Source organism: Heterodontus francisci, chromosome 31 (genome assembly GCF_036365525.1).
Source record: "Heterodontus francisci isolate sHetFra1 chromosome 31, sHetFra1.hap1, whole genome shotgun sequence".
NCBI classification, from domain to species: Eukaryota; Metazoa; Chordata; class Chondrichthyes; order Heterodontiformes; family Heterodontidae; genus Heterodontus; species Heterodontus francisci.
In genome coordinates this window covers 39,000,527-39,025,965 of record NC_090401.1, presented here as the reverse complement: position 1 = coordinate 39,025,965, position 25,439 = coordinate 39,000,527, and the positions used below count along the sequence as shown (strand labels likewise).

Below are 25,439 nucleotides of genomic sequence, written 5' to 3'. Positions count from 1 at the left end.
TTTTGAAATTGTGTCTCCTGGTTCCAGACTCCCCAACTAGGGGAAACATCTTAGCTGCATCTACCCGGTCGATCCCTTTAAGTATTTTGTAGGTTTCAATGAGATCACCTCTCATTCTTCGAAACTCTAGAGAATTTGCGGGGAGTTTATTATGCTAGTTTTGCAGCAAAATTATAATCAGTCAATCTAGTGCTTACAGTGAGCTATACCGGTCTTTCATCAAACCTTCCAATACAAATAATGCATTTAATTATTCCCCATCAACCAAACCAATAACTGAATATTCAGCCAACATGTCTACCCAGGTTTGCTGGGACTAAGTCACTTGATATTAGACCATTGAGGGAGTTCTAAATGAGTGGTAGTCAACAAGTTTAAAACATTGTGCTAAATCCAACAAACTAGAGTTATCGGTGCTGAGAACTGTGAACTGGCAAACACAAGGATAACATCATTTTCCTTAAATATTGAGACCAACATTTGCTGGTCAAATGGTGAGTCAATAATGACCACCCTAGGCTCCGAAATGATTATTGTCTGAGCAAAATGATGCTTTTGCTGCATTGTGTCATTTGGTGGGACTCACAAAGAACAATGCCTATCCTACAGGACATGTGATCTATCATACAGTTAACTGTACTAGCTCCTTCACTGACTCAACTGTAAATTTTTAAAACAGTTGAAGAGCACAGCACTGCAGTTGCAAAATGTCAAACAAGATTACTTTTACTTTTAATTTACTTAGAGGCTAAGAAATATTTTGTGCTTTTTAAAATATTTCTCCAGCTCTATCAAGCCCAAAAACTGTAAATTTAAAAGTAGAACACTGATCAAGTAAGTATGTGACAGAGCAAAGCGTGAGAATATTTTTGAAAGTTGCCAATCACACCTTATAGTAAAAGGGTCAAGCATGTAACACACAGATAAAAAAAAATGTTACTCAGAACGCGATACATCGCTTTGAGGAGTTGATTATCATCTATGTTTTTCCGTTAAGAAACCCGCCTGCTTTTTTTTTAACACTTAAGTACAAAGTTGTGGTAGAAAGCTACTTAACCCTCTGAGCAATGTAATATATTTTTGTACCTCAACACACAATGCACAATTACAGTGTGGCCTGTTAATGAGATGACAATACACAAAGGAAAGCAGCATCCAGTTGTGTAAACTCCTGTTATCTGATTTTAAAATATTATTTTCAGATGTTGTACAAGAGAGAATGTCAGTAGTTGCAACAGTCGCTGCACAAGGCTTTACATACTCATACCCGAACCCAGTCTTGAAGATTAAACATTTCCTGGTGACCTCTCACTGTTGCAACATTGATGAAATTGGATATGAACCAAAAATTTAAATTAAAGTAAAATGAACATGAGCCCCTTGAGGGCTTCATGATATTTTTTGCACCAGTTGGCTATTATTTAAGCAGCTGGTTGAGTTGACAATAAAGGTTAGTTATAGTCAAATTGGTGTAACTCAACAATGGCAGACCATCACTCTCCCTTGAATAAAGAAGATTAAGGGGTGATCTAATTAAAATGTTTAAGATCATTAAAGGATTTGATAGGATCGCTAGAGAGAAACTATTTCCGCTGGTCATAGAGTTCAGAACAAGGGGGCATAGCCTTAAAATTAGAGCTAGGCCATTCAGGGGTGATGTCAAAAAGCACTTCTTCACACAATGGGGAGTGGAAATCTGGAACTCTCTCCCCAAAAAAGCTGTTGAGGCTAGGGAGCAATTGAAAATCTGAAAACTGAGATTGATAGATTTTTGTTAGGTAAGGATATTAAGGGTTAGGGAACCAAGGCGGGTAAATGGAGTTAAGATACAGATCAGCCATGATCTAATTGAATGTCGGAACAGACTCAAGGGGCTGAATGGCCTACTTCTGTTCCTATATTCTAGGGAAGGAACAAATAGGGACCGAACAATGATGTATTTATATCTGCAATGTGTTTATATATGATTTGCATATAAGTGTACTGTTATTTATTACACATCTACACATTGAATCGAGAGCCCAATGAACCTGGAAGTCTCCTTCCGACTTTAAAAAAAAAATCACCCGATGAAAGACTATGCTTAAGGCAGTGAAAGAGTAAAGCAATGTCATCAAACCCACCAAACCTGTTCTGACGGTTTCTTTAAAAGTTTATTTGCTCATTGTTTTGGTGGAAGGACTAAGTGATGTAGTGCAGTTTATTCACATCCATAACTTTTGGTGTGCAATGCATACTCATATATAACACACATTCCTAACATTTTTGTAAAATAAGTTCTCATGTCTGGGTCTTGTATCTATTTTCCAATAATACTTGATATGTAAAACAAAAATCACTGGCAGGTCCAATTTGTTCAATGTTTCAATACATAATACCTAACATTGTTACCGTTCATTTTTCACTTTTTGGAATGTGATGTATTTCTCTAATGAGAACCATGGTGAAATGTCTGGTAATTAGAGCTGAGAACTTGGATAAATTTCAACTTTATATTCAAGTTGGGGGAGAGAGCAAAATTTGGATTCTGTCACTTTGACATTTGTACAAGAAACCAGTGGTGAGACCAAGGAACTTGATTACAGACCATTAAGGGCAACACACGTATCGCTGACTGTTCTAAGATGTAGATGTATTTTTCTCGGTAAGACTTCAGGGAAGATAGATGCATTCCTGCACTGCTACTGTGTGTCAGCACATTAGAAAATATGGACATACCCAACTATCAGAAAAGTGAACACAAAACCAACTAAACCACACAAACAGAAACTCAACTGACATCATTAACCCCAGTAGAAACCCAACCAAACCATCAATTAAACAATCAGAATTCCAACTTAACCATTATGAAAACAGAAAACTAACAAAAGCATTTCTAAAGCACTAATTAAACTAGCCATTCATTCCAGTTATATAGCCGCGTTCATGGTAATGCAAAACAATTTTGAGGTGTACATCGATGTGAAATTGGCAGTATAGTTAAGGAATACAGTCCCAATCTTTCTCCTGAGTGCACTAAAGCAGAGTGATGTGACACCCCCCCCCAAAAGGCCTCTGATACTACTTGGGCTTTTTGAAAATGACAAACAGCTTCAAATTGATGTGAAGCCAGAACTAAGGCTGGAATTTTACGCAGGGCAGAAGCCCCGCCCACCGGTTTAAAAGTTGGGGGCGGGCCCACCTCCACTGGGCCTGGGAGGCACACACAGATTTTACGTGGCCCAGGTCCTTAATTGGCCTCAGGCGGGACAACTACCCCTCTGAGGCAGGCAGTCCTACCTCCAGGAGCTAGCAGCCAATCAGGGGCTGGCAGCTGTTCAGTCCCAGCAGTGCCTCTGGGAGGGGTGGCCACTTCTGGGACTGCACCCAGCCTTAGCAGGATCGTGTACGCTGGCGCCGATAAAGGTAAGTATGGGTTTTGGGCCTCGCCGGGGTCAATCAGCAAGAGGGGTGGGGATCAATCAGGAGGGTGGTGGGAGGTGCACTAGCGGGGGTGGCAGGAGCTGTGGTGGGAGAAGGCCCTTAAGTGGCAATTAATTGGCCACTTAAGGGCCTCAATTGGCCTGGGACAGGTGGGCCAATTGTCACCTCTCCCGCCACTCATAAAATTGCAACAGGGGCAGGAAGGCGACAGGAACGGCACCCCCTGCCTCTCACATAATTTTATGCCCCCACGCCCACCTCCAGCCCACACCCACAGGGGAACGTAAAATTCTGACCTAAAAATGTAACAAATTTGTTGGATCTCTGGACACTTTATAAAGTTAGAATTAAATCTGTTTGACGAAGAGCAGGAAGTTTTCCTCTTCTCAAATCAACAGCACTAAAATCTGTTTAACTAGTTAACCATGGCATTACTATTTGTGGATCCTGAGGTGAATAAGAAGGCTGCCACACTGCCTACATAGGGAAGGTCACTGCAGTTTATCATAATTCATTGTGTGGTGATCTAAGACATTTATAAGATGCGATAAGGTGCTATATAAATGCAACACTTTCTTTGTAAGGAAGTGTACATTACAAGCCACACTCTCCTGTCATTAATAAGAACAGCCACAGGGATACAGCACCACTGTGCAGTGGTGTAAATATGTATGTGTCCACATTATAATAACTTTGTACTTGACAACTATCAGCAACACATTATTAGTGTTTCAATGAGGACAGTGTTACGACCAGGTGAGAAAGAGGTCTAGGGTTCCCTTTCAGCCTTCATCTGGTCTTACTGTGACAGGATTTAATTTTAAGCAGATTGTGTTTTTAGCTCCCCCTTGGTGAATCTTTGTTCACCAATTTCCAATTATAAGGCAAAGAAACCAGCAGACACACACAGGTTTTCTTAGAAGAAAAAGAAGAAAAGATGGAAATTTATTACACTTAAATTCTAATTCAGTTAACACCTATGGATACATGATGCACCCAGGCTAGCATGCATACGCAATACACACATGCAGATTGGGACAGAAAGAGCTGAAGAAATAAAGTGGAAAAGTTTGAGGCAATATCTGAAGAGTTTTTGTTATGGCTCTTTGAGCTCATTGTAGGGTCCTTGATTGTAGCTAGATCTTGCTTTTTGTTGGGGCCCAGTATTCTTCTTAAACTTTGTTCGTTTTAGGAGACTTTTCTCTCTTGGGGATCATATGTATTCCATGGGTATTTGGAGTTTCGTAAGAAAGAGATGGGAGCAGACAGGAAAGGCTGTGGCGAGCCAGCCAGGAGAGGTCTTTTCAATCCAGGAGCAAAGGGCTTTCTGCCAGCTCTCAGTTCAAAACTCTACAACAGCCAGTTAGTCATGTGACTATCTGGTCTGACCACGTCTGTTTGTGGATTGAATTGGAGCATGGAAAAGCTCCTTTGTCTACAAGCACTGTCTGCTAATATGCAGAAATATCTTTCCAGCCAAGGCAACCCATTGTCACAGGACTTCACTTCTTCCCAGCAACAATTTGAAATTTAATGTCCATGTGGCAAAATTAATGTGCCTCATTCTTGGCAGGTGGGGGCCTGCATGACACCTGCACACCCACCAGATCATTACCTAAGAGCAGGTCAACCTGTCCACTGGCAATCTAGGGACAATCCCTACAGTCACCGGTCTCGAAACTAGGTCGCACTCCAGGTACACCTGGTGTACAGGTACAGGCATACACGGCCCTCCATTACTATTCACCACCATTTTGGTGTTCACTATACTCTCTGGGAGAAAGGTCAGGCCTTTTCCCAGTAAAAGGGATCTAGTGGCCCCTGTGTCCCTGAGAATCACGATGGGTTTTCTTGCCCCATTCAAATGGTACGGGGTTACTTTCCTTTCAGCCACAAAACCTTGATAACCTTCAGGAATCCTATTAAATTTTCCTGCACTTGCAACTGTAAGCTTCCTAGGTCTCACTCTTACTGTAGTTAAAGCCACAGCTTGTTCTGCTGAGTGGGTGTGCCCTGATTAACCCTACCAGTTTTCCCTTTAGTTTCCAGCAGTCAGCTTTTAAATGCCCTGCTTTATTACAATGGAAGCACACAGGTCTCCAGGTCTCACTCTTGCTCACAGCACCTTCCTTTTAGGCTGGAGGAGGGCCCCCTGTGTCTCTGCTTTCTTTTCTCTCCCAGGACTGCCTGCGCTTCTATCACCTTCCCACCCTTTGCCCTTTTCAGATTTGTCGTGGTGATTAGGAAAGGTTCTTCCATGGGAAACAGACTTGTAAATTAAAACAAACTCATCAGCCAGAACGGCGGTTTGTCGGGCTCTCTGAACCCACTGCACCTCTACATGGGTCTTTATGGAGAGTGGGAGGGAGTGTTTAAATTCCTCTAACAGAATTACTTCTCTGAGATTCTCATAGCTGAGCTGTACTTTAAGAGCCCTCAGCCACTGGTCAAAAGCCAGCTGCTTACTTCTTTCAAACTCCAGATAAGTTTGATTAGCTTGCTTCTTGAGGGTTCTGAACTTCTGGCGGTAGGCCCCGAGGATAGCATTTTTGGTCAGTTCATAATTTGATGAACTCTCATTTGGCAACAAGGAATAAACCTCATGGCATTTTCCCGTTAGGATGCTTTGTAGTAAAAGAGACCAGGTCTCAGCTGGCCATTTTAGCTGCCTTGCCAGTTTCTCAAAAGACACAAAAAACACTTCCACATCTTCCTCATTGAATTTTGGAATTAGTGGAGCTAGTTTTAACAACTTTGTACCCAGCCCTGAATTATGCTCTTCCATATTGGCCATGCTTTCACTGGGGTTACTCTGTCACCCCCTAGTTAACTCAAGCCACTTCAGCTCTCTTTCTTCGCATTCCTTCCAGAATATTCTCTCTCTCTCTCTCCCCTCTCTCTCGTTCCTTCTCCCATCTTTCTTTCTCCCTCTCTCTTTCCTCAAATTCAAGTTTCCTCTGTTCCAGTTGTATCTTTGCTAACAATACCCTGTCGGAGTCTGCTTCTAACCCTGTTTCTGCTTCTTCAGATTCAAGGGAAAAATAATTGGCCACTAGCCTTAGGAGTTCAGACTTCCTAGCCTTGCCCCATATAGTGATCCCATACTGCTCAGCCATTTTCCTCAACTCCTCTATAGACAGTGCTTTTAACTTGTCCCAAGTTACTTCATCCTGGCTTGGAGAGCTACTAGCTTCAGATATGTTAGTATTCAAGCACACATAACCACAAGAAAACCTGTCTTGAAAACTTGCTCTTTTTTGGTTGAGAACAATTTGGCTTCCCACTTCTAATTTCTCTTGTTTGTCTGTGGGTCAGTTCCAGATGCTAGCACCCAAATTTCTGTTACAACCAGGTGAGAAAGAGGTCTAGGGTTCCCTTTCAGCTTTCACCTGCTCTATCTGTAAAAGCGTTTAATTTTAAACACACCATGTTTTTAGCTCCCCCTTGGTGAATCCTTGTTCACCGCTTTCCAATTATAAGGCAAAGAAACCAGCACAAACAGGCTTTCTTAGGTTTAAAGAAGAAAAGTTGAAATGTATTAAACTTAAACTCTAATTCGGTTAACACCTACAGATACATGACGCGCCCCACACTAGCATGCATATGCGATATACACATGCAGATAGGGACAGAAAGAGCAGAAGAAATAAAGTGGAAAAGTTTGAGGCAATATCTGAAGAGTTTTTGTTATGGGTCTTCGAGCTCATTGTAGGGTCCTTGATTGTAGATAGATCTTGCTTTTCATTTGGGCCCAGCGTTCTTCTTAAACCGTGTTTGCTATAGGAGACTTTTCTCTCTCATGGTTCATATGTCTTCCATGGGTTTTTGGAGTTCCCTGAGAAAGAGATGGGAGCAGACAGGAGAGGCTGTGGCGGGCCAGGCAGGAGAAGTCTTTTCAATCCAGGAGCAAAGAGCTTTCTGCCAGCTCTCAGTTCAAAACTCACAACAGCCAGTTAGCCATGTGACTAACTGGTCTGACCACGTCTGTTTTTGGATTGAATTGGAGCAGGGAATAGCTCCTTTGTCTACAAGCACTGTCTGTTAATATACAAAAATGTCTTTCCAGCCAGGGGCCTGGCAACCCCTTGTCACAGACCTTCTCTTCTTCCCAGCAACAATTTGAAATTTAAGTCCATGTGGTGAAATTAATGTGCCTCATTCTTGGCAGGTGGGGGCCTGCATGACAACAGCCTAAAATAAATATAGAACCAGCTAAATAATAATTGCTGAAAACCTAACAAAACTGGTATGTATCTACCAAACAACAATTTTAAAAGATGGACTTAATGGCATTAAAACATTGGAAATAAAATCACTACTTAACTTTTAAACAATCACTTCCCATTAGCTGCTAACAACTATCCTGGTGTAAGAAATAAAATCTTTATTTCGGGAAAGAAAAACATACCAGTAAATAGTGTACATGCAGGTTGCCATTTTCATAAAGGGCCAGGTACATTCAAATGTGAAGTGTCCTAAATTAGTCCATGTTGTAATTTATCAGAATATGCCACTTAAGATTTGCATTGCATTGCCTCTGTTAGAACAGTATATTGTTACCTCAGATTTTTGGGTTAAATCCAATCAGAATGTATGGGGAGATGTTAGAGAGACTTGTCTTTTCAATGGACGAGAGGGTATTTCAGTGTTATTTTTCAGAATAACAAGGCTAAGTTTCCACTTCATCTATTATTCTGTCTCACTGAACAAAATATCAAAGCTCACAGAATTATTTTCATCTTAATGTGTATCTACATTTGCAAAAATCACTGTATAGGCATTCCCTTCAGCAGGCAGTATCTGGGATTGTGTCCATTATTCACTACATGGTGCATTCTTGATCTTAGTTGAGCTTTTGTAGGGAATCTGCAAGTTAATACCAAATGTTCAAGTGTGTGTGAGAGAGAGAAAAGGTCAAAGATAGACTCATTATGTGACCACTTTGATCATCACTTAGTGGGTGCGCTTTCATATTAATGATCATTTTGTTGGGTTTGAGCATGTTCTCACGATGACTTATTTGGGGTTGTTTTTTGTGATGTGAAGTATTTTTTTGAAAAAAAAATATGTATCTTAATTTATTATTCGCACTATACCAGCCAATCTCACTTCCTGCCACCTTATCTTCAAGTAGAGTGTCAGATGTGAGGGAACCTGTCACCTGAGTCCCTCTAACACACAGCCCGAAAAACATTTAATAAAAATAAACTTGATTGACAGGTTAGTGGTAAATTTAATCTGAGCAATTATACCAATGAAAGGAAGATTCTCCCTGTGTGATATTGAAAATGCTGTATTGATGGAGAGTATGAGCTCAGAAAGCTGTGGTTACTAATTCTATTTCATTACTCAATCCAGATTTTTAAAATTTGCATTCCACAATCGACTTGGCGCAAAAAGTAAGAAATAAATGGGGAAATTATGTCATTGTGGACTAAAGTTGGAGATTGGGTAGTGGAATGTTCCCCTTTTCCCATCCCATTTGACCTTGTGGTTTGGAGGCAGATGCTCCATTTCTTTGGACCAACATTAGAGAAACTAAGTCTGTACTCACTACTACACACAACAGTCCCACTGGGGTTCGTAATCTCTCTTTTTATGAGTTTTGACGAATGCGCATCCATCACACTCCAGATGTCACACTTTGTTGCAAATGCAAACTGACCTTAGATGAAGACAGAAAGAAAGCCAACTCGTTTCATGTCGAGTTCTTCTAACCTGGAGCCAGATATTTACAAGATCTGACAATTATCCTCTGATTGATCCCAGGAGTTTACCAACAGCTCCATCTAGCTGGCTTCTCTATTTAGACACCTTATTTGAACAGTGACCCTAATGGGGCAGACCACATTAAACATCACAACCATGATCAAGACCTCAGGCTATACTACCCACAAGCAATACCAAGGGGAAATCTGATTATCAGATTAAATGCAGTGCTTTATTTGGTTATGTTTATCTTATTTCTCCATATTTTTTATGTTTGTTTTGAACTTTTAGAAAAATCAAGCTGAGAAACCTGTTCCCTTTTGATCTAATTTCTTAGCATCGTACTTACATGCAGGTCAAAGAACTAAGTTGCTATTTGATTATGTATGGAGGCAAGGCTGGAAACATGATTGAGGCTTTAAGGGCTTCTTACTTGACCAAGCAAACTCCACCCTTAGTTAAATGACATCAACTTCAGACATTTGCAGCTGTGGGCAATTACAGATTTTACTGGTTACAATATACAACACTTAATTAAATGCTTATGGGGAAATAAACAAAACAAGTGATACACAATCATGTATTAACACCACTAGTTTAGCCTAGATTTCGGCCCAATTAATGTGCTACTTTATCATAGCACCTCCATCATATAACATATTTATAACATGTTGATAAAAGTTTTTATGTGAACAATTCCGTGTGCAAAATGTTGAATGTAATTTAGTGGCTTAGCACTATCCTCGGTGATTTTTGGTACAATAATACCAATTATACTTCAGTGTTCCATTCCACGTTTTGTCCTATAGAGTGCTGTTAATGGTGGATGCTGAAAAAAGTTTTCTTTAGTCTGTTTGTGTTGTCTCTAACAATGCTGTAGATATTTCTTTGTCAAAAGGTAGCACCAAAACTTTGTCTGATAACTTACTTATTCGTACTGGACAAGTTTAGTGTTCATATGAAGCGGAAAGTGCTTGGTGTGTAGATCAGGTGGCAAAGCCCTAAGTGACTCCTCCAGAAAGTCTCACTCAGATTCTTTCTACATTTCTATTATAATCTGCAGCATTGGTGCAAAGCCAAACTGCTTCATTACAACCTTACAGTTGGAGCGTGAATGCAACAAAAACGTCCAGTGATCCACAAAATCCCTAGTGTATCTACACTTTGATGTGGCGAGACTTCTATTGCACTTGTCGCATTGGCACCAGCCTATCTAATGCTGCCCTACTGCAGTTCAACAGCAGCACAGCAACAACAGTTGACATCAGTCTTCTGCACCATAACTAACATTTCACAAAGCCACACTTTGGACAGACCATACCCAGCAAAACCCTCAGCTACCTCTGGTTTCCAGTCTATTATGCATTTGTTAAGAGAAAATAAAGAGTTTTTTTTCTTGGCATTATTCCTAAACTCCCCATCAAATTGAAAAACGTAAATGATTTACAGCTAAGAATTCATGGAAATCTAAATAGAAAATATGCTGAGGTCAATTTACATTAAATTTCAGGCTATAGGTCTTGACCATGTACAAGCTGCATTCACTCTTTTAATAATAGTCACTGCAGTGAAAATGTGAAAAGATGCATCAGTGTATAAGCTACTGCCTTATACTGAGGACATCAACCACATCATGTGATGTGACTTGTGCCCCAGATGTTATGGGGCTCATGATTTAGATGGATATTTCTCCCAATGGCTGGCTGCTTTGCCACTGAAATGCCACCTGATTCAGATTTGAAGAAAGAATTGCATTTATGTAGCACCTCATCATATTCTTAGGAAGTAGCAAAGTGCTTTGCAACCAACAATTTTTGTTTTGAATATAGCACTGTTGTGTAGACAAACTTAGTAGCCAGTTTGCACTCAGCGAAGTCCTATAAGCAGCAAATGAATGAATGAATAGATAATCTGTTTAGGTGGTGTTGGCTAAGGGAGGAATGTTGGCCAGTAACCCAGGAGAACTCCTTGCTCTTCAAATAATGTGATCTATTATGTACACTTCAGCAGACAAATCGGGCCTCAGTTTAATATCTCATCTCCGATAACTCACCACTCCCTCAGCACCGCACTGGATTGTGGACTCAAATCCTGGCGTTGGACTTGAACCCACAACCTTCAGGTTCAGAGCCAAGCTGAGCAGACTGATTAAAAATTTTACACACCTCCATTTGCAAAACAGTGCAAAATCTAGCATCAGACCACTACAAGAAGCAGCACTAATCAAATTATGCAAGCACTAACCCAGATTCTTAATACAAAATCAACTTTTACTGGTTACATTGAAAGATATGCCTGGAGGCAAAAGCCTCTACCGTCAAGCTGGTAAAGCTTGTTTTTCCCAACAAAACAGATGATGTCAGTCAATGGGAGTTGTTTTGCTGAAAAGTTCCCTCACTCACATATTGTGGCTTAAGAAATTGCTTTAAATAGTGGGGTAGGAGGCAGGTTTTATTTTCAAACCCTGCAGTCATTGAAAGAAAATGCAAAGGAAAAAATGTGCAGGGATTTGCCCATTTTTTTCTCAATTTACTTTGAAATACTCGGTATTAAATCTATCTATTTTTGCAAAGGTGGCTTGACTGAATATAAGGAGATACCTAGCAATCTGAAAGGGCCCGTCAGCCTTCAGTGAATTAATAAAACAGATAATAAACTATGAAAAAATAAAGAATTTTAAAAAATGTTTTCAACATTTTCTCCTGCGTTGTGTAACTTGTTTCATTCCTGACTCCATATACTTCCTCTGACTGGCACAGACCTTTCATACTGAGCGAGCCAGGACACACACAGCTCATACAAAACAAGCCACCCACCCAGTCACACAGCCTTCATACCCAGAAAGTCACACAGAGCAGGCACATCGCTTATTGAAAGCCACTTATCCAGGGCATGCTGCATTCATATTGAGACACATAGGGCACACACAGTGCTTAGAAAAGCTACCTATCCGGGACACATGTCTTTCATATAGAGAGAATCACATAAGAGAGGCACAGTGCTTATTGAAAGCCACCTACCTAGGCCACACAGCTTTCATACAGAGTTGCAGAAGGCTTAATGACTGCCACCTAGTTGGGCTGTGTTTCATACTGAGAGCTCTGTAAGTGCATGTACTGTTCATGAGAGAATGCACAAGCAACTGGCCTCTGCCCATGTTAACCTTAAATCTTCTGCTCGTAGCTATGTCAGAGTGCTGCAGATTTGTCTTGCCATCCCATTCCCCCCATCCACTCCTCAGGGGAAAATGCCGTGCCACATGAGCTGAAACAGTACAAGGGAATCACTACCCAACTATTCAGTAGAGCAATTTAATATGCAGGCCAGAAGAGGCAATATTTTGATGTAATTTCCACTTCTCAGTTCACCAAAATCAATCAGAGAAGGAAGAAAGTAAAATAAAGGACACAAAGCTTCTGTGAACTCTTAAATTCAGAAGATTTATCTTCATCCCTAGTGTCAATGTCAAATCCTCTAACATGAAGGAGCTGACTTTAAGATGAGAGTCAACGTGCCCTCACCTTTACTTCAGAACACAGGTTCAACTCTGGCACTCCCCTTTAATTCAAAGTACTGTCTTCAGCCATCAATTTCTTCTTTGAGTTCAGATTACAGTTTCAGCTCTGACACTCCTCTTTAATGCTGACTACATCCAAGCTCTGCATTCACTAGTCAGTGCATGCTTTTATTTTCACTGCATGTTTCTGCGCTCTGCATGTCGACAAACTAAACAATTCGTAGACGTGAGGAACCAGTTTTATTGTTGTACTTTATTTTAATGCAAATACCAGGTCAGCTAGTCAACTTGGGGAGTCTTCATTACAAGAGGTCTGATGCACATAAATAATGTCTAGACTGTAGGCGTCACGTAAAATTCTATTTACAGCCGGGAGCACATTGAGCAGCGATGCTGGTCTTTTGGCCAATATCTGAATGTTCTTAACTGTGGATGGAAGACAAACTTGTACATCACTGCTTATTTACTGCTGTACATTTTGTGAGTGTAGTTGCACACTGAAGAGAAGCCTTTTGATACTTAATTAATTAGAACAAATTATCTCCCTGCTTTCAGCCTTGATTGGCTTAGTTAACTGGATTCCACAGTTTAACACATTTGGTTCCTTAACACTGGTGAGAAACTAATCAAGGCTCTGCAACATTAACCCTTTAGCTACTGAATGCTTTGAAAACACACAACTGCTTCATGTCTGAAGTAGAATCAGAACAACATTCAGAAGCACGGAATATCCCTTCATTGAATCAGTGATATTGTTGGCATTTTATATTATTTTCATTTCTTCCTTTTTGCGCTCAACAAAATAAAGCAGGTTGGTGCCAAGCAAGAGAACATCCTCCATTGCAGGCAGCCAGTGTCAGCAATGCACTGATGCAGAGTAAAGTTCCTTCTGCTTTGCCGTAATCCTGGAGGAGCACCCTCTACAGCATCAATGTGGCACTTTCTCCATTTCGCACAACCATCTTTATGTCTGTCTGGGTGACATATTCGATTAATTTCAAATTAGTACAGTTTGGTGCTGTAGACCCATACACACTAAGAAACTGACAAAGACTGCCTGAACTCATTTCAGACATAGATCTTACAAGCAAACAAGGGAGACTATCATCCCACTAGTCTGATTTTAATTTGAACTCATGTCCCAGAGGTGAAAATCCATTGTTCACCCCTTTGCTTCACCACCCAGTTCACTTACTTTTAGTTTTATTTCAGTACATGAATGCTACTGACATCCAGAAAGTTAAGGTACAGATTAGCCATGATCTAATTGAATGGCAGAACAGGCTCGAGGGGCTGACTGGCCTACTCCTGTTCCTATGTTCCTAAAGGATCAGCATAGTAAATCTCCCCCACTATTTATCTGTAAGCATGGCTGGTAGCAGTGACTTTAGGGCTACAGTGATGAATTTTAAAAGTTTCCAGCACTTGCATAGCAGGCAGGGGAGCTCAGGCATATATTTGTACAGCGAGAGATTGAGGGTGAGGGTTGGACTGCAATGCTAGCAAAATGTGATTTTTCCCTTCTCCGCCCTTTACTCTCACTTCAGAAACCATTCAGTTCCAGACCGCCTTCTTCGACCAAGAGAGTCATTACCACAATCAAAAATACAACATGATCATTCAGCAAGGTGAAAGACAATAGAAGACAGTCACTGGATCGAGGCTAAAGTATTTATATTATGTTCATGTATCGCAGGTTTGACCAGACCAGACTTGACACAGCACATGTAAATGTACAAATAGCTAAGCACTGGGTGTAATCAGTTTTTATTGATATGTATTTATATAAATAGTAACAATGAGATTAGGAATAATTATCTTTGTGGCTGCATCAGTTTGCTTTTCCAGCTAACAGGGTTTGCACAGGGTGAAGTGATCGTTGCAGCCAAACGTTCCAAATCCATATCAGATTAGCAAAACTGTTTATTAGCCAATATAACGGTAAGTATTGCAGATACTTTTGCTTATGCTGTTGGAAGATGCATCCAAAAGACTTTAAGTGTAACCAGATTCTAAATCCCTCAGTTGCATGCGAGAACATCAATGTATTTTTGAACTGCAGTCCTGAAAATAGATTGGATCACAGGTAGGCTTCCAGAACTGTGCCAAGCCTAGGTGTGCCGTGAAAATGCAACTCTGACGGGTCTGTATATCTGCCTTTTTGCTGTGACATTTAGCTCTATCTAATAGCTTGGCTGAAATTCAATGCAACAAGGGAGATCCAGTGATGGAATTCTGACTGCCGGTTGGGGAAAAGTGTTCTTCTTTCCAGTTGGAGGATGGGGACGAACAGGTAGACAGAATGGGAAAAAAGTGTAGCCAAATGATAACTAAATTTTACAATCACTTTTCCCCAGATCCTCAGGGGAAAAGATAACCCTGTCTTTATCTCTAACTTTTCAAATATTGAGCAAAAGTTTACATAACTACTTTAAGATTATGAAAGGGGTTTAATAAGTTAGGCATGGAGAGAATGTTTCCTCTTGTGAGGGAGTGAAAAACTAGGGACTATAAATACAAGATTATCACTAATAAATCCAAACTTCTTTACTCAGAGGGTGACGAAAATGTGGACTTGCTACCGTGTAGAATGGTTGAGACAAATAGCACAGATGCAGAAAGATTACAAGTATAGGGTGAGATGAAGTGAAGTGGGAGGAGGATCGTTTGGACCATAAACATGATCATAGAACTGTTGGGCAGAATGGCCTATTGCTGTGTTGTATGTTCTGTGCAATTCTATGCATTTCAACATTTTGGGCTTCAAATTATTTTAACTTTTTCCTGTCCAGTTATGCTTTATCACCTCCACAAATAAATCTGCACTGTTTACCGGCCAAGGCAGTCGGCTGTGGCACGTCTATTGGCTGCAGGCCATATCCTAGTTGAAAAAGAAACCTCAATCCTGCATTCCTTGCTAACTTGTTTGCTCTGCTCACAGGCAAACAACAGGAAGACAACTGTCAGCTGGAATTTTGCTTTACAGGTGCATCCTTGGCCAAATTTATTTACACTGCATTGTTTATCAGTGTCTTTGATTTACAATACTGAGTCTAAACAGAAGGGATTTGTATCATGGGAGATTCATCAATCATAACCTAGTTGCCTATAGTGAAGAGTCTTTATTACCTCAGAGTGAATAAATATGTTGCTGTTCAAATGAGCTGACAGAAAGTCATCAAATAGATACCCTGATGGTTCCCTGAGGCAACTAAATTATGGGATGTGCAATCAATTCTTACTTATTTTCATTTCGCTCCTGCTGTCTCCCTTTATAAAGGCTCACCACTGCTGCCCCTTCCACTCCCACCACTTCCTTCTTGACTCAGAATTCTTTTTGTTAACAGACCTAGCAGAAAAATCCAAGGTCCATAGTGCAGAGCATCAGCATGGCTGAAAAAGGTAGCAGCTGAGGTCAATAAAGAACTAGTGATTAGCTGATGCCAAGCTTGAATATTAAAGGCCTAAAGATTGCAGGGAGAAGGAAACACTGAGGGAGGTAAGGAGTTTCACAGTTTGCATCCCAGCACTAAGTTAGAGAAGGATACAATGCAGTGACTCTGATTCAACAGTAACGCAGAGCGAGATTAAGGAGGATGTACTCGCAGCTTGGTGGGAAGAAGAGAGGAAAGTTAAGAGGGGCACTGACCATACTTAGACTGATAAAAGAGAGATAAGGGAGTCTGTGCCATAGGTTTCTTCCTGATTGATCATGTGGAAATTAGTCAGTAAGAGGTGCAATTTTGCTCGATAGCATTGGTCTTAAACTCTGTTCTTTTCATTGCTGCATTTCAACAAGTGCTTGACCATGAGCATTATGATTTACCCAAAGGCTGCAGGAGAGCATAAACGTTATTCTAGACTTTCATCAAGGTACATCCCTATGGAAAGGCATTTTTATATTTGATCTTAGAATTAGTTTGGTGTCAGCAACTGTACGTTGGAAATTGGGTCATATACAGTTGATCACTGGTTGAGCTAGTAACAGAGTGCAGCCAGTAGTCATGTGTTTTCAATATATTCCTGTATCCTAAGAACCTAGGTAGATTATCAGTGATTGGATGAATTCCTATCATTATTAATGGGCCAAAGATTGCTGGCAAAATAGGGGTGAGTTTAATGTGCACGCCGTTATTAGTGTGTAAATTGTCCAACAATTTGTGGCAAGGAAGAGATGCCCAGTGTATTAAAAATTGCCACAAGCTGCTGGATGATTTGTGCCACATCACAGAAACTGCAACTCGCCTCAGCTTCCCCGTGAGTTTCAAGAAATTACTGCATTTATAGAGTCATAATGGCACAGAAGGAGGCCATTCAGCCCATCGAGTCCATCCCAGCTCTCTGGAGCAATTCAATCAGTCCCATTCCCCAGTAACCCTGCAAGTTTATTTCCCATAAGTGTCCATCCAATTTCCTTTTGAAATCTATTAATTGCTCTTTAAACAGGACTGATACTTAACAGAGTAAATACCCTTTTTAATGAGGAGATTTATGTTCCTGCAATGCCATTCAATATCTGCCACCCAGAAAGTGAACAATTGAAACTGTGGAGTCTCATTCCTGCTAGGCATAAATTGCTCGTCAGAAGTTAACATTTTAAATGTTTGAATGTTATGCTTACTTTTCCTTTTTTTTTCTTGCTCTCTCTTAATTCAATTTTCCTTTCCCTCACTTTATTTCTCTTTCTGGACCTGACTTTACCTTAATTCAACCAATTTCCTTCTCCAGCATTCCTCTGTTTCTTTCTCAATTTTAAAATCACATTGGTTAAGGTCACAGATGCTCCATTGCCCTCACTGCACTGTGATCAGCTCGCACTTCCAGCAATTTGCAATGCAAAATTTTTTGGGCTGGAAGATGTAGGGAAAAGATTCTAACTAACAGGGCATATGTGAGCTGGCAACCTCCAGCAGATCCTGGGCCAATGCTCTTTCCAACATATATCTGTGTTTGTGTGTGTGTGTGTGTCAATGTATTACATTTTTATAATCTAATAAAGTATTTTCAGCACATTGTTTCATTAAGGACGTCAGATTGGAAATCACCTGACAAACGTCATTAAAAGATACAAAGACCTGATCCCCCTAACGGCTCAAAGAGTTTATCCAGTGAGTACTTAAGTCATACAGATAAAAAAAAAAGCTCAGTTTCAATCCCTGCTGTCTGCTGAGTTAGCTGATCTCAGCTCAGTTGGTGATAGGGGTGATATAATTGCTCACAGCACTGTTGATTAGGGAGGGGGAAATCAGCTTGAGTCTGATTACTATTCATTCTGCCATGCTGGGAAAGCATGTTTGGTGCCACACAGTCAAATATCCTGCTCAGGCCTATTCTTTGGACTCACAGATGAAGGCGGTCATTTGGGAAAGGTATCAGACATCGCATGCATGTGGATCTGTATCACAACAAGGGGATAATATTTTTAGGTGCTGTGAAAAGGCTGGATGGAGGTGGAAACTGATCAGTGGAAAAGAAAGGAGGAAGGGAAAATATGTCGAAACATTATCACCCAGCGAGGGATAAGGGGATGCAGGAACAGCAATAAGAACTACCTTGAACAGAACTGATTATGTATGTGATATGGACCAGTACAGATATGATTGTATAAGGAGAGCTAACACTTGAGTGCTTTTAAAATGCTGTGAGGTCCCCAAAACTGTGTTCCTTTCAGTGACATTTTCATCTGTAGTATTCCAGTGTTTATCAAATCTTAAAATCATCTTGTAATCCAATAACCATTTTCATTGAAACAAAAACTGCCACAAATGTGTACTTCACATGTTTTCCAGAGATGTTTCTTCACCATAAATCTATTAGGATTTGTTAGCCTTAAATAAGGAGGAGAGGTACCACTGCATATGTGAGAATCTGAAAGATCATCGGGCAGCCAGACCCCCGTGACATGTAAAAGAATAGAAAATATCAGTTACCTAAGAGGAAGAATGTTTCAAATGTGGTCTGTGACACCCAGAGTTTTAAATTCACACACATCATTGCTATAGAGACAAGAGAAAGAATCTGAACCTCACAGTTTGATTCACTGAGAGAAATTCTGCAAAATGTTATGTTGCTTTCGGAGCTTGCCTGCTCCATTCTCCTCGCTATTGTTTTACCTTTGATCCCTCCTTTACCTCTGACCGCACTCCTGCAACTCATATCTGTGCTGCCAGTGTCCCATGACTGTTGTGTTTTGAAATTGCATTGTACATTTTGTCCACTTGAGATGCTGTACAACACACATGAGCCAGCAAAGGGAAAGTGAAAGTAAAAATGAATAAAGAAGGATCCATGGTGTTTGAACAACTTTGTCTCTGTCTCACATCTTTTACTAATCTCAGCTAAACCTCACTGAAGTCCCGAGAACATCACAGTGACCTGTGTAGGTTTCACAGATAGATGAATTTGAATACATTGGTGGTATTTAAATTTCTAAAATCAATCTTACCAAACACAAATCTGCACCAACTGTTTGGACTGTTGGAAATAAAGTCTGCTTTCTTACAGGCTAAAGTTATTGCTAAGGTCATAATACTGGGAGCAACTAGAAAATGTTTTGTTGCAAAAAAAAAATCTGCTGTTGTTTCCAAGAGTCAGCTTAGAGAGGCAGTGCTCTTTTATGCCTCTATTTTAACTGATGCCACTTGGGTCTGCAAGTACCCCCTAAAATAAGGGTAAAATAAGCCTGCACGGCTCCCAGTTAAACAACACATCAGTTTTCAAATTCTCATCCTCGTTTTCAAATCCCTCCATGGCCTTGCCCCTCCTTATCTTTGTAATCTCCCCCAGCCCCACAACCCTGCAAGGTATCTGTGCTCCTCCAATTCTGGCCTCTTGAGTATCCCTGATTTTAATTGCTCCACCACTTCAGCTGCCAAGACCCAAAGATCTAGAAATCCCTCCCTTACCTTTTTGTCTCTCTATCTCTTTTCTCCTTTAAGTCACCTCTTTGACCAAGCTTTGGCCATCTGCCCTAAAATCTCTTTATGGGGCTTGATGTTAAATTTTGTTTGATAATGCTCCCGTGAAGCGCCTTGGGGCGTGTTACTAAGTTAAAGGTGCCATATAAATACAAGTTGTTGTTGTTTGCAGTTCTTACTTTCACATTGAGAAAGATTTAGGAAATGTTGTTGGCAGGATATACCTTACAATCTGAAACCAGTCTATTCTCTAGTAGCAAGTCTTTTTGGTCTCTGAGTCGTATTTCCACAATTTCCTTTAATATCAGACAGAGAGCAGAAGACTTTTTATGTACTGGCACACCTCGGTTGGATTGGACATTGAGTAACAGAGCGACTTGGAGAGACATCAAGCACATCCTATATCCCAGGTCCCCTCCAACATGTTGCAAGTGCCCAGTGCATTGACATCTGCGAAATGTCTAGCCTTTATTATTAGTAGTTTTAGTACTCAGCACATGCTTTTGTTGTAGAAATTGAGAGAAAGAGAGTTCTGGGTGTTTCCTCTACTAGTCGGCTGTTTGGCACCTGTTAATTCCACTTACAGAAAGAGTGTACGGTGTTTTCCAAAAACATAATGGAATGATGTGCAATAAACTGCTCGGCTCATGGTCATGTGGCTTACAATGAGAATGTATTACAAATGCGTTATCAGGGTGTAGCATGTATGATATAAACAGTAATTGTTCAGCTGCTGAGTGCACTTTCCTCTTAGCTGCAATGAGAGTATTACAAGTGTGTTATAACAGCATGAGACAGAGTGTGATGGATCTGTTACAAGTGTTTAGGTGTTCGTCTCATGTTCATATTGCTCAGAACGGGAGAGCATTACAGGCGCGCTATGAGTGGAGTATGCATTTTATAAACAGTTCAGCTGGTCACCACTTATTTCTGGTACTTGCAATGGGACAGGCTACTACAGGTGTGTTATAATAGTGTAACATGTGGTTCATTAACAGTTAAGCAGATCAGCGCATGTTCCTAATGCTTGCAGTGACAGTATTAAGGGGAAGCATGTAATGGGTAGGTTATAAGAGCATAACAGTGTGTTATTAGCAATTCAGCTGCTCGATGCAGGTTCCTTTTACCTCGGCATGAGAGAAAGCATTACGACTATGTTATAAATAGTTCATCTGGCCGACACAGACTTTCATTACTTTCAACAGGACAGAATGTAATCGGTGTGTTATAAAACTGACTATTATGCTTCCGACTGCTTTTGCCTTCTGTGTAGTTCAGGACTTCTGGAAACTTTACCTCCACATAATCAACATCAGGCCTTTAATGAACATTTCTCCCACTGTTCTGACTAAAGGCAGTCCAAATCTCTCAGACTTCAGCAGCTGACATCCTTCTGCCAACTGGATGCCAGCCAGCCTATTTCCCTTTAAATGGATATTTTCTTTACGCCTTTAGAGGCTGTCAATTCATCACACATGTAATATAACCTTAAGCAATATGAATTATTGTAGTGTTGGAATGATTCTTTTTTCTTGCCCTATATTTGTTAAAGCTGGTTAAAAAAAATTCTGAGCAAAGCACAGACACTTTGGCTATGGGCGGGTTTCTTTTTTAAAAGTTGACATTTGGAACGTTGTGGGGAGTAGACAGTAGCTGCAGTGTTTAAGCAGAACAGAGTACAGCCAAGGCAAAGACTTGGCGTGACTGGATCCCTTTCCAAATGGCGCAAGCAAGCCAACTTCAAACATGTGAATAATAATCTATCTGTGACTGCCTCTGTTAGTCGCTAGAAGAGTCTGTTCCCTCCTAAATATTTCTCTGGCTGTTTATGCTGGGTCTTGTGGCTTTTGCGTGTGTTCAATTATAAGATGGGCATCTGTGCTTGGAGTTTTTTTTTAAACTGAGTTTTAACTGAAAAACTTCCTGAATAAAAATATAAACCAAAGCACTAATGGTGCAGAGGTACGAAAACTGCAAAATGCAAGGGTGTAACTGTTAACATATCAATTAAATTTTGGCAAAAGGAATCAGAAAACCCCTTTGTCTACTTTTTTCTGACTGACGAACATATCCAGCATATTGCTGCCTTACCTCATCCCTATTTTGGGTGAAGTTACTCCTCTTCAGGACTGGAAACGCAGGCAAGTGTCAGAACTGAGCTGCTTTCTATTTTGGATAGGGGAAGCAAAAGTGAGCTTGTTTTTTATATTATGGGATAGGAGGTTCTGCACACTGGGGGACAAGTGGTACAGAGCACAAATGTCAGCTTGTCAGGCAATTAAGTAAAACAAAAATGCAAATTTCTACCAATTGTGCACGAATTAGCAAGTACCACCGTTGCTGGATCTTCAGAAGTTTCATCATCTTGTTAATGGAGCTGGAAGGTGTGGTGGCAATGTAGTGGGCCTTTGGTGTTGCAGCTATCATGACATGGAATGCTGCAATTTTCCACATGGTGATGTCTCAATCTCAGCTAGATGGAGAAATATAATAGAGACAAGGCACTTCCCCACCAGGTGGAGTGAAGGAGTGTTAGAGAGGGAGTTACCCTATGTTGCTCTCCTGCGAAAGCAGCATTAGTCAACTCCTACCAGGTTGAACCATTTGCCCATTTGCCTTTCTTATCCATATCTGTCAGGTGCCCCTCTGTTTTTGAGCTTCCCATTCTGCCTTGCTGCCATCCCACCTCTGGAAGGTTTAGACATTTGGGGATGAATTTTACTAGCCCTCCGGCATTGGGGGTCGTGGCCGGGAGGCCCGGAAAATTTTTCCAGGAGAGACCCGCCATGACCCCCAAGGCCGAGGAGGCCCCGCCGCATTTTACGGGCAGCAGCGAGGCCTTGGTGTGGCACCCCGCACCCCAAGCGGCGGAGCCTTCATTTTAATCTTAAAATTAAGTTAAAAAGATGCAAATTAACTTACCTTGTCTCGGTGGCCATCCCATGCCGATATTGCGGCTGCTGGGTGGAACTCTCGCACCTTTGGAACTCCGTTCAGAGTTCCAAGGCATGACACGGTAGGCAGGGGGGAGCAGTGAGATTATCAGTGCAGGGGGTGGGGAGGGGGATGGTGGGAAGGGGTTGAAGGGTAATTGTTACGAGGTTGGGAGGGAAAGTTCAGATTGGGAATAAAGTTCATTTTGTGATATAGGCCTATAAACAAACATTGTGGGCGGGGCTGCTAGGGGGGGGAGGTGGGTGCTGGGAAAGGGCCTCCAGTATTTATTTAAATTCTTAAAAAACAATGAACATAATATAACTTTAAAAATTAACATTTCTTCTAAGGGCTTGAAGCCGTTTAAAAATAGTGCAAGCGCCTGCGTGGTGGCACCCGACGCCATTGCCGGGGACAGAGCAGCATCCCCCTCTCCGTCATCAGGGGCGGCCGTCCCGCCCTCTCCATTTAAATGAGCCCCCACACGAAACGTTGCAGGGGCTCAGCGACAGCGCATCCACGCAGGAAGAACGCCAACATCAGAGCCTCGCCGCAATTTGCGCACACTCAAAGATTCAGCCCCTGGTGTCAGTGCGGTTCGGTTGAGCAGCCTGCAGAGGTGCCCTTCTTTAGAATGGTTTGTCTTGCTGGTTGTAGTTCAGTATATGTTTTCCAGGATTATAGACCTAGCTAAGAGCCAATTAGCATTGCCCAATGAAGCTGAATGAGTTCAAATGATGGTCAAGGCTGTCGATTTGTTTTTTTAGTCCAACACATGCCGTGGAAACTAATGACTGTCCACAACTGTCCACCTGCATGCATTTTCAATAGTTAACCATGTTTTTGTTGCTTTTAGAGGTCATTAATATTGACTCATTAGATATAAACTTAATTGTCACTTACCCTGCTGAAGCCTAATTTTTCCAGAATAAAAATAATGAATATAAAAACCCAAATATGGCCTACCTTACTACTTTGTGGAACAGTAATATGTTAATGCATTTTTTGGATATTGGGCTAATTGCCTGTATTTTCTATTTATTTAATTCATTCATTGGATGTGGGTGTTGCTGGCTAGGCCAGCATTTATTGCCCATCCCTAATTGCCCTTGAGAAGGTGGTGGTGAGCTGCCTTCTTGATCCGCTGCAGTCTGTTGCTTTTTTCTGTGTTAAATGGTTCCTGTTGAAGACTGAGATCTGTATCTGCAGTGCTGAATTGTCTTCAGCTTAAACTTAGCAGAAAGCAACAGCCATTTCAAAGCAGTCAGCTTTGTTTTTGTAGAGTTGCACTCACTGTATATTCTGGGAACCAGAGAACCTGTTGCAAGGTGGTACAACACTAAATATACTTCAAAGTTCAAAAAATACAGTTCAAGCTAAAGAGAAGCATGCACACGGGACAGAGGATAAATATAAAACAGAGACTCTATTCAGGAAATTGAATGCTGCTGTCTTTTCACCATATGATTGTTAATAAGAAGACTTGCATTTATATAGTATTTTGTCACGTTGGAAAGTTTCGAAGCGCTTGACTCAATGAATTACTTTGAAGTGCAGAGACAGTTACGTGGGCAAGTGCTGTAACCATCTTGCAAGAGCAACATCCCACAAATGACATTAAGTTGACTGATAAATTAACCTATTTAATCTATGTATTTAGCTATAAACTTTATGAACTCTTGATTTTTGCAGCTTTGGTGTCTCTAACATGAAATATTTTTTCTTAAATTGATGCGAGATGTTTTAAATCATTACTTACTGAGCCAATTCGGAATTGAAACTATGCCTTAATTGGCAATTGATTAAGCAGTGCAAGTTAGGATTAGTTGTAAGCACTTAGTTTCATCTCATGCCCAAACTGATCCCTCGGCACATTAATTAGCAATTAACACATTCCTTCAGTTGTTCTGTTGCTTAATCTCATAACTAGTAGGATGGGCAGGAAAGTACAGTGACTTTCAAGTAGATTGCTTAAAAGCTGTTGGTGAAACGTTTTATTGCAGCAACTGGGCACATTTACACTATAAGAAATTTCAAAGAGATTTTTGTCACTTTTTATTTCTGAGCTGCATACACATAAGACCTGGCTTTGGTCAGCTGCGATCCTGGTGTGACTGTCTGCTTTTAAAACATGTTCAAAAATAGGCACAAGGGGACCAAAATAAATTTGAATGACTACTTATGCTATAGTATAGCAACAAGATAACAATAACTAAAAGGTTCAGCTCTTTAAAGATCCAGTTTATTTATGAAGCTCTTTGAAATCTGGAATGATTGCAGTTATATTTATACGACAGCTGCTGCTTTAAGAGTTGTACCTGCTTCGAACTGTATGTTGCCAACTAGCCAGAGTTATACTGCCAATTCCATATTGCTTGTTAGCCAGGAAAACTGTCAAGTGTACTGCTGAATGTGGGGATGCTGTTAGTAAAATGGAGAGTGCATTCTGTTTTATGCTATCACAATGTGGACTAATGCATTGTTGAATAAAGTTCTGAAGAATGAAGGAGAAGCAGACTGAAATTACAATGAACTCAAAGGCATTGAAAGCACACTTGACTTTGAAACCCCACCTTATTATTTCCAGCAAAATCGTTGACAGTGGCGGGGGAGGGGGTGTTGGGGGGGGGGGATTGGCGGTTGGTGTGGAGAGAGAAAGTGACGGTTTTATTAATTTGCAAGAATGAAAACTGTCACATTGTTGTAAAAGCCCAACTGGCCCTTCTTCCAGGGGAGAGAACCTACTACTCCTATCCTGTCTGGCCAACTTATGATTCCAATCTCTTGTTACATGACTGACTTCAAAATGGGCTAGCTAGCCAATCAGTTGTAAGAACAATTGCTATGAAGCAGAAGGCTCACTCCTACCTTCTTATTAGAAGGCCTTCTCGGGGAACAGGCATGAGCAGCTAAGCTCTTGACTATGTAATCTCACCCTA

At 40.9% G+C, this 25,439-nt stretch overlaps 1 protein-coding gene across 3 annotated transcripts in view; it reads left to right on the top strand.

Moving 5' to 3' along the window:
* runx3 (RUNX family transcription factor 3) overlaps positions 1 to 25,439 on the top strand; it is a 198,081-nt gene that overhangs the window by 149,006 nt on the left and 23,636 nt on the right. The window contains exon 6 of one of the 3 annotated variants that reach the window (XM_068011340.1): positions 14,197 to 14,277. The exons of the other annotated variants lie outside the window; for them this stretch is intronic. Within the exon in view, the coding sequence (XP_067867441.1) occupies positions 14,197 to 14,277 (81 nt within the window). The remainder of the gene's footprint in view (positions 1 to 14,196; positions 14,278 to 25,439) is intronic. 3 annotated transcript variants of the gene reach the window in all.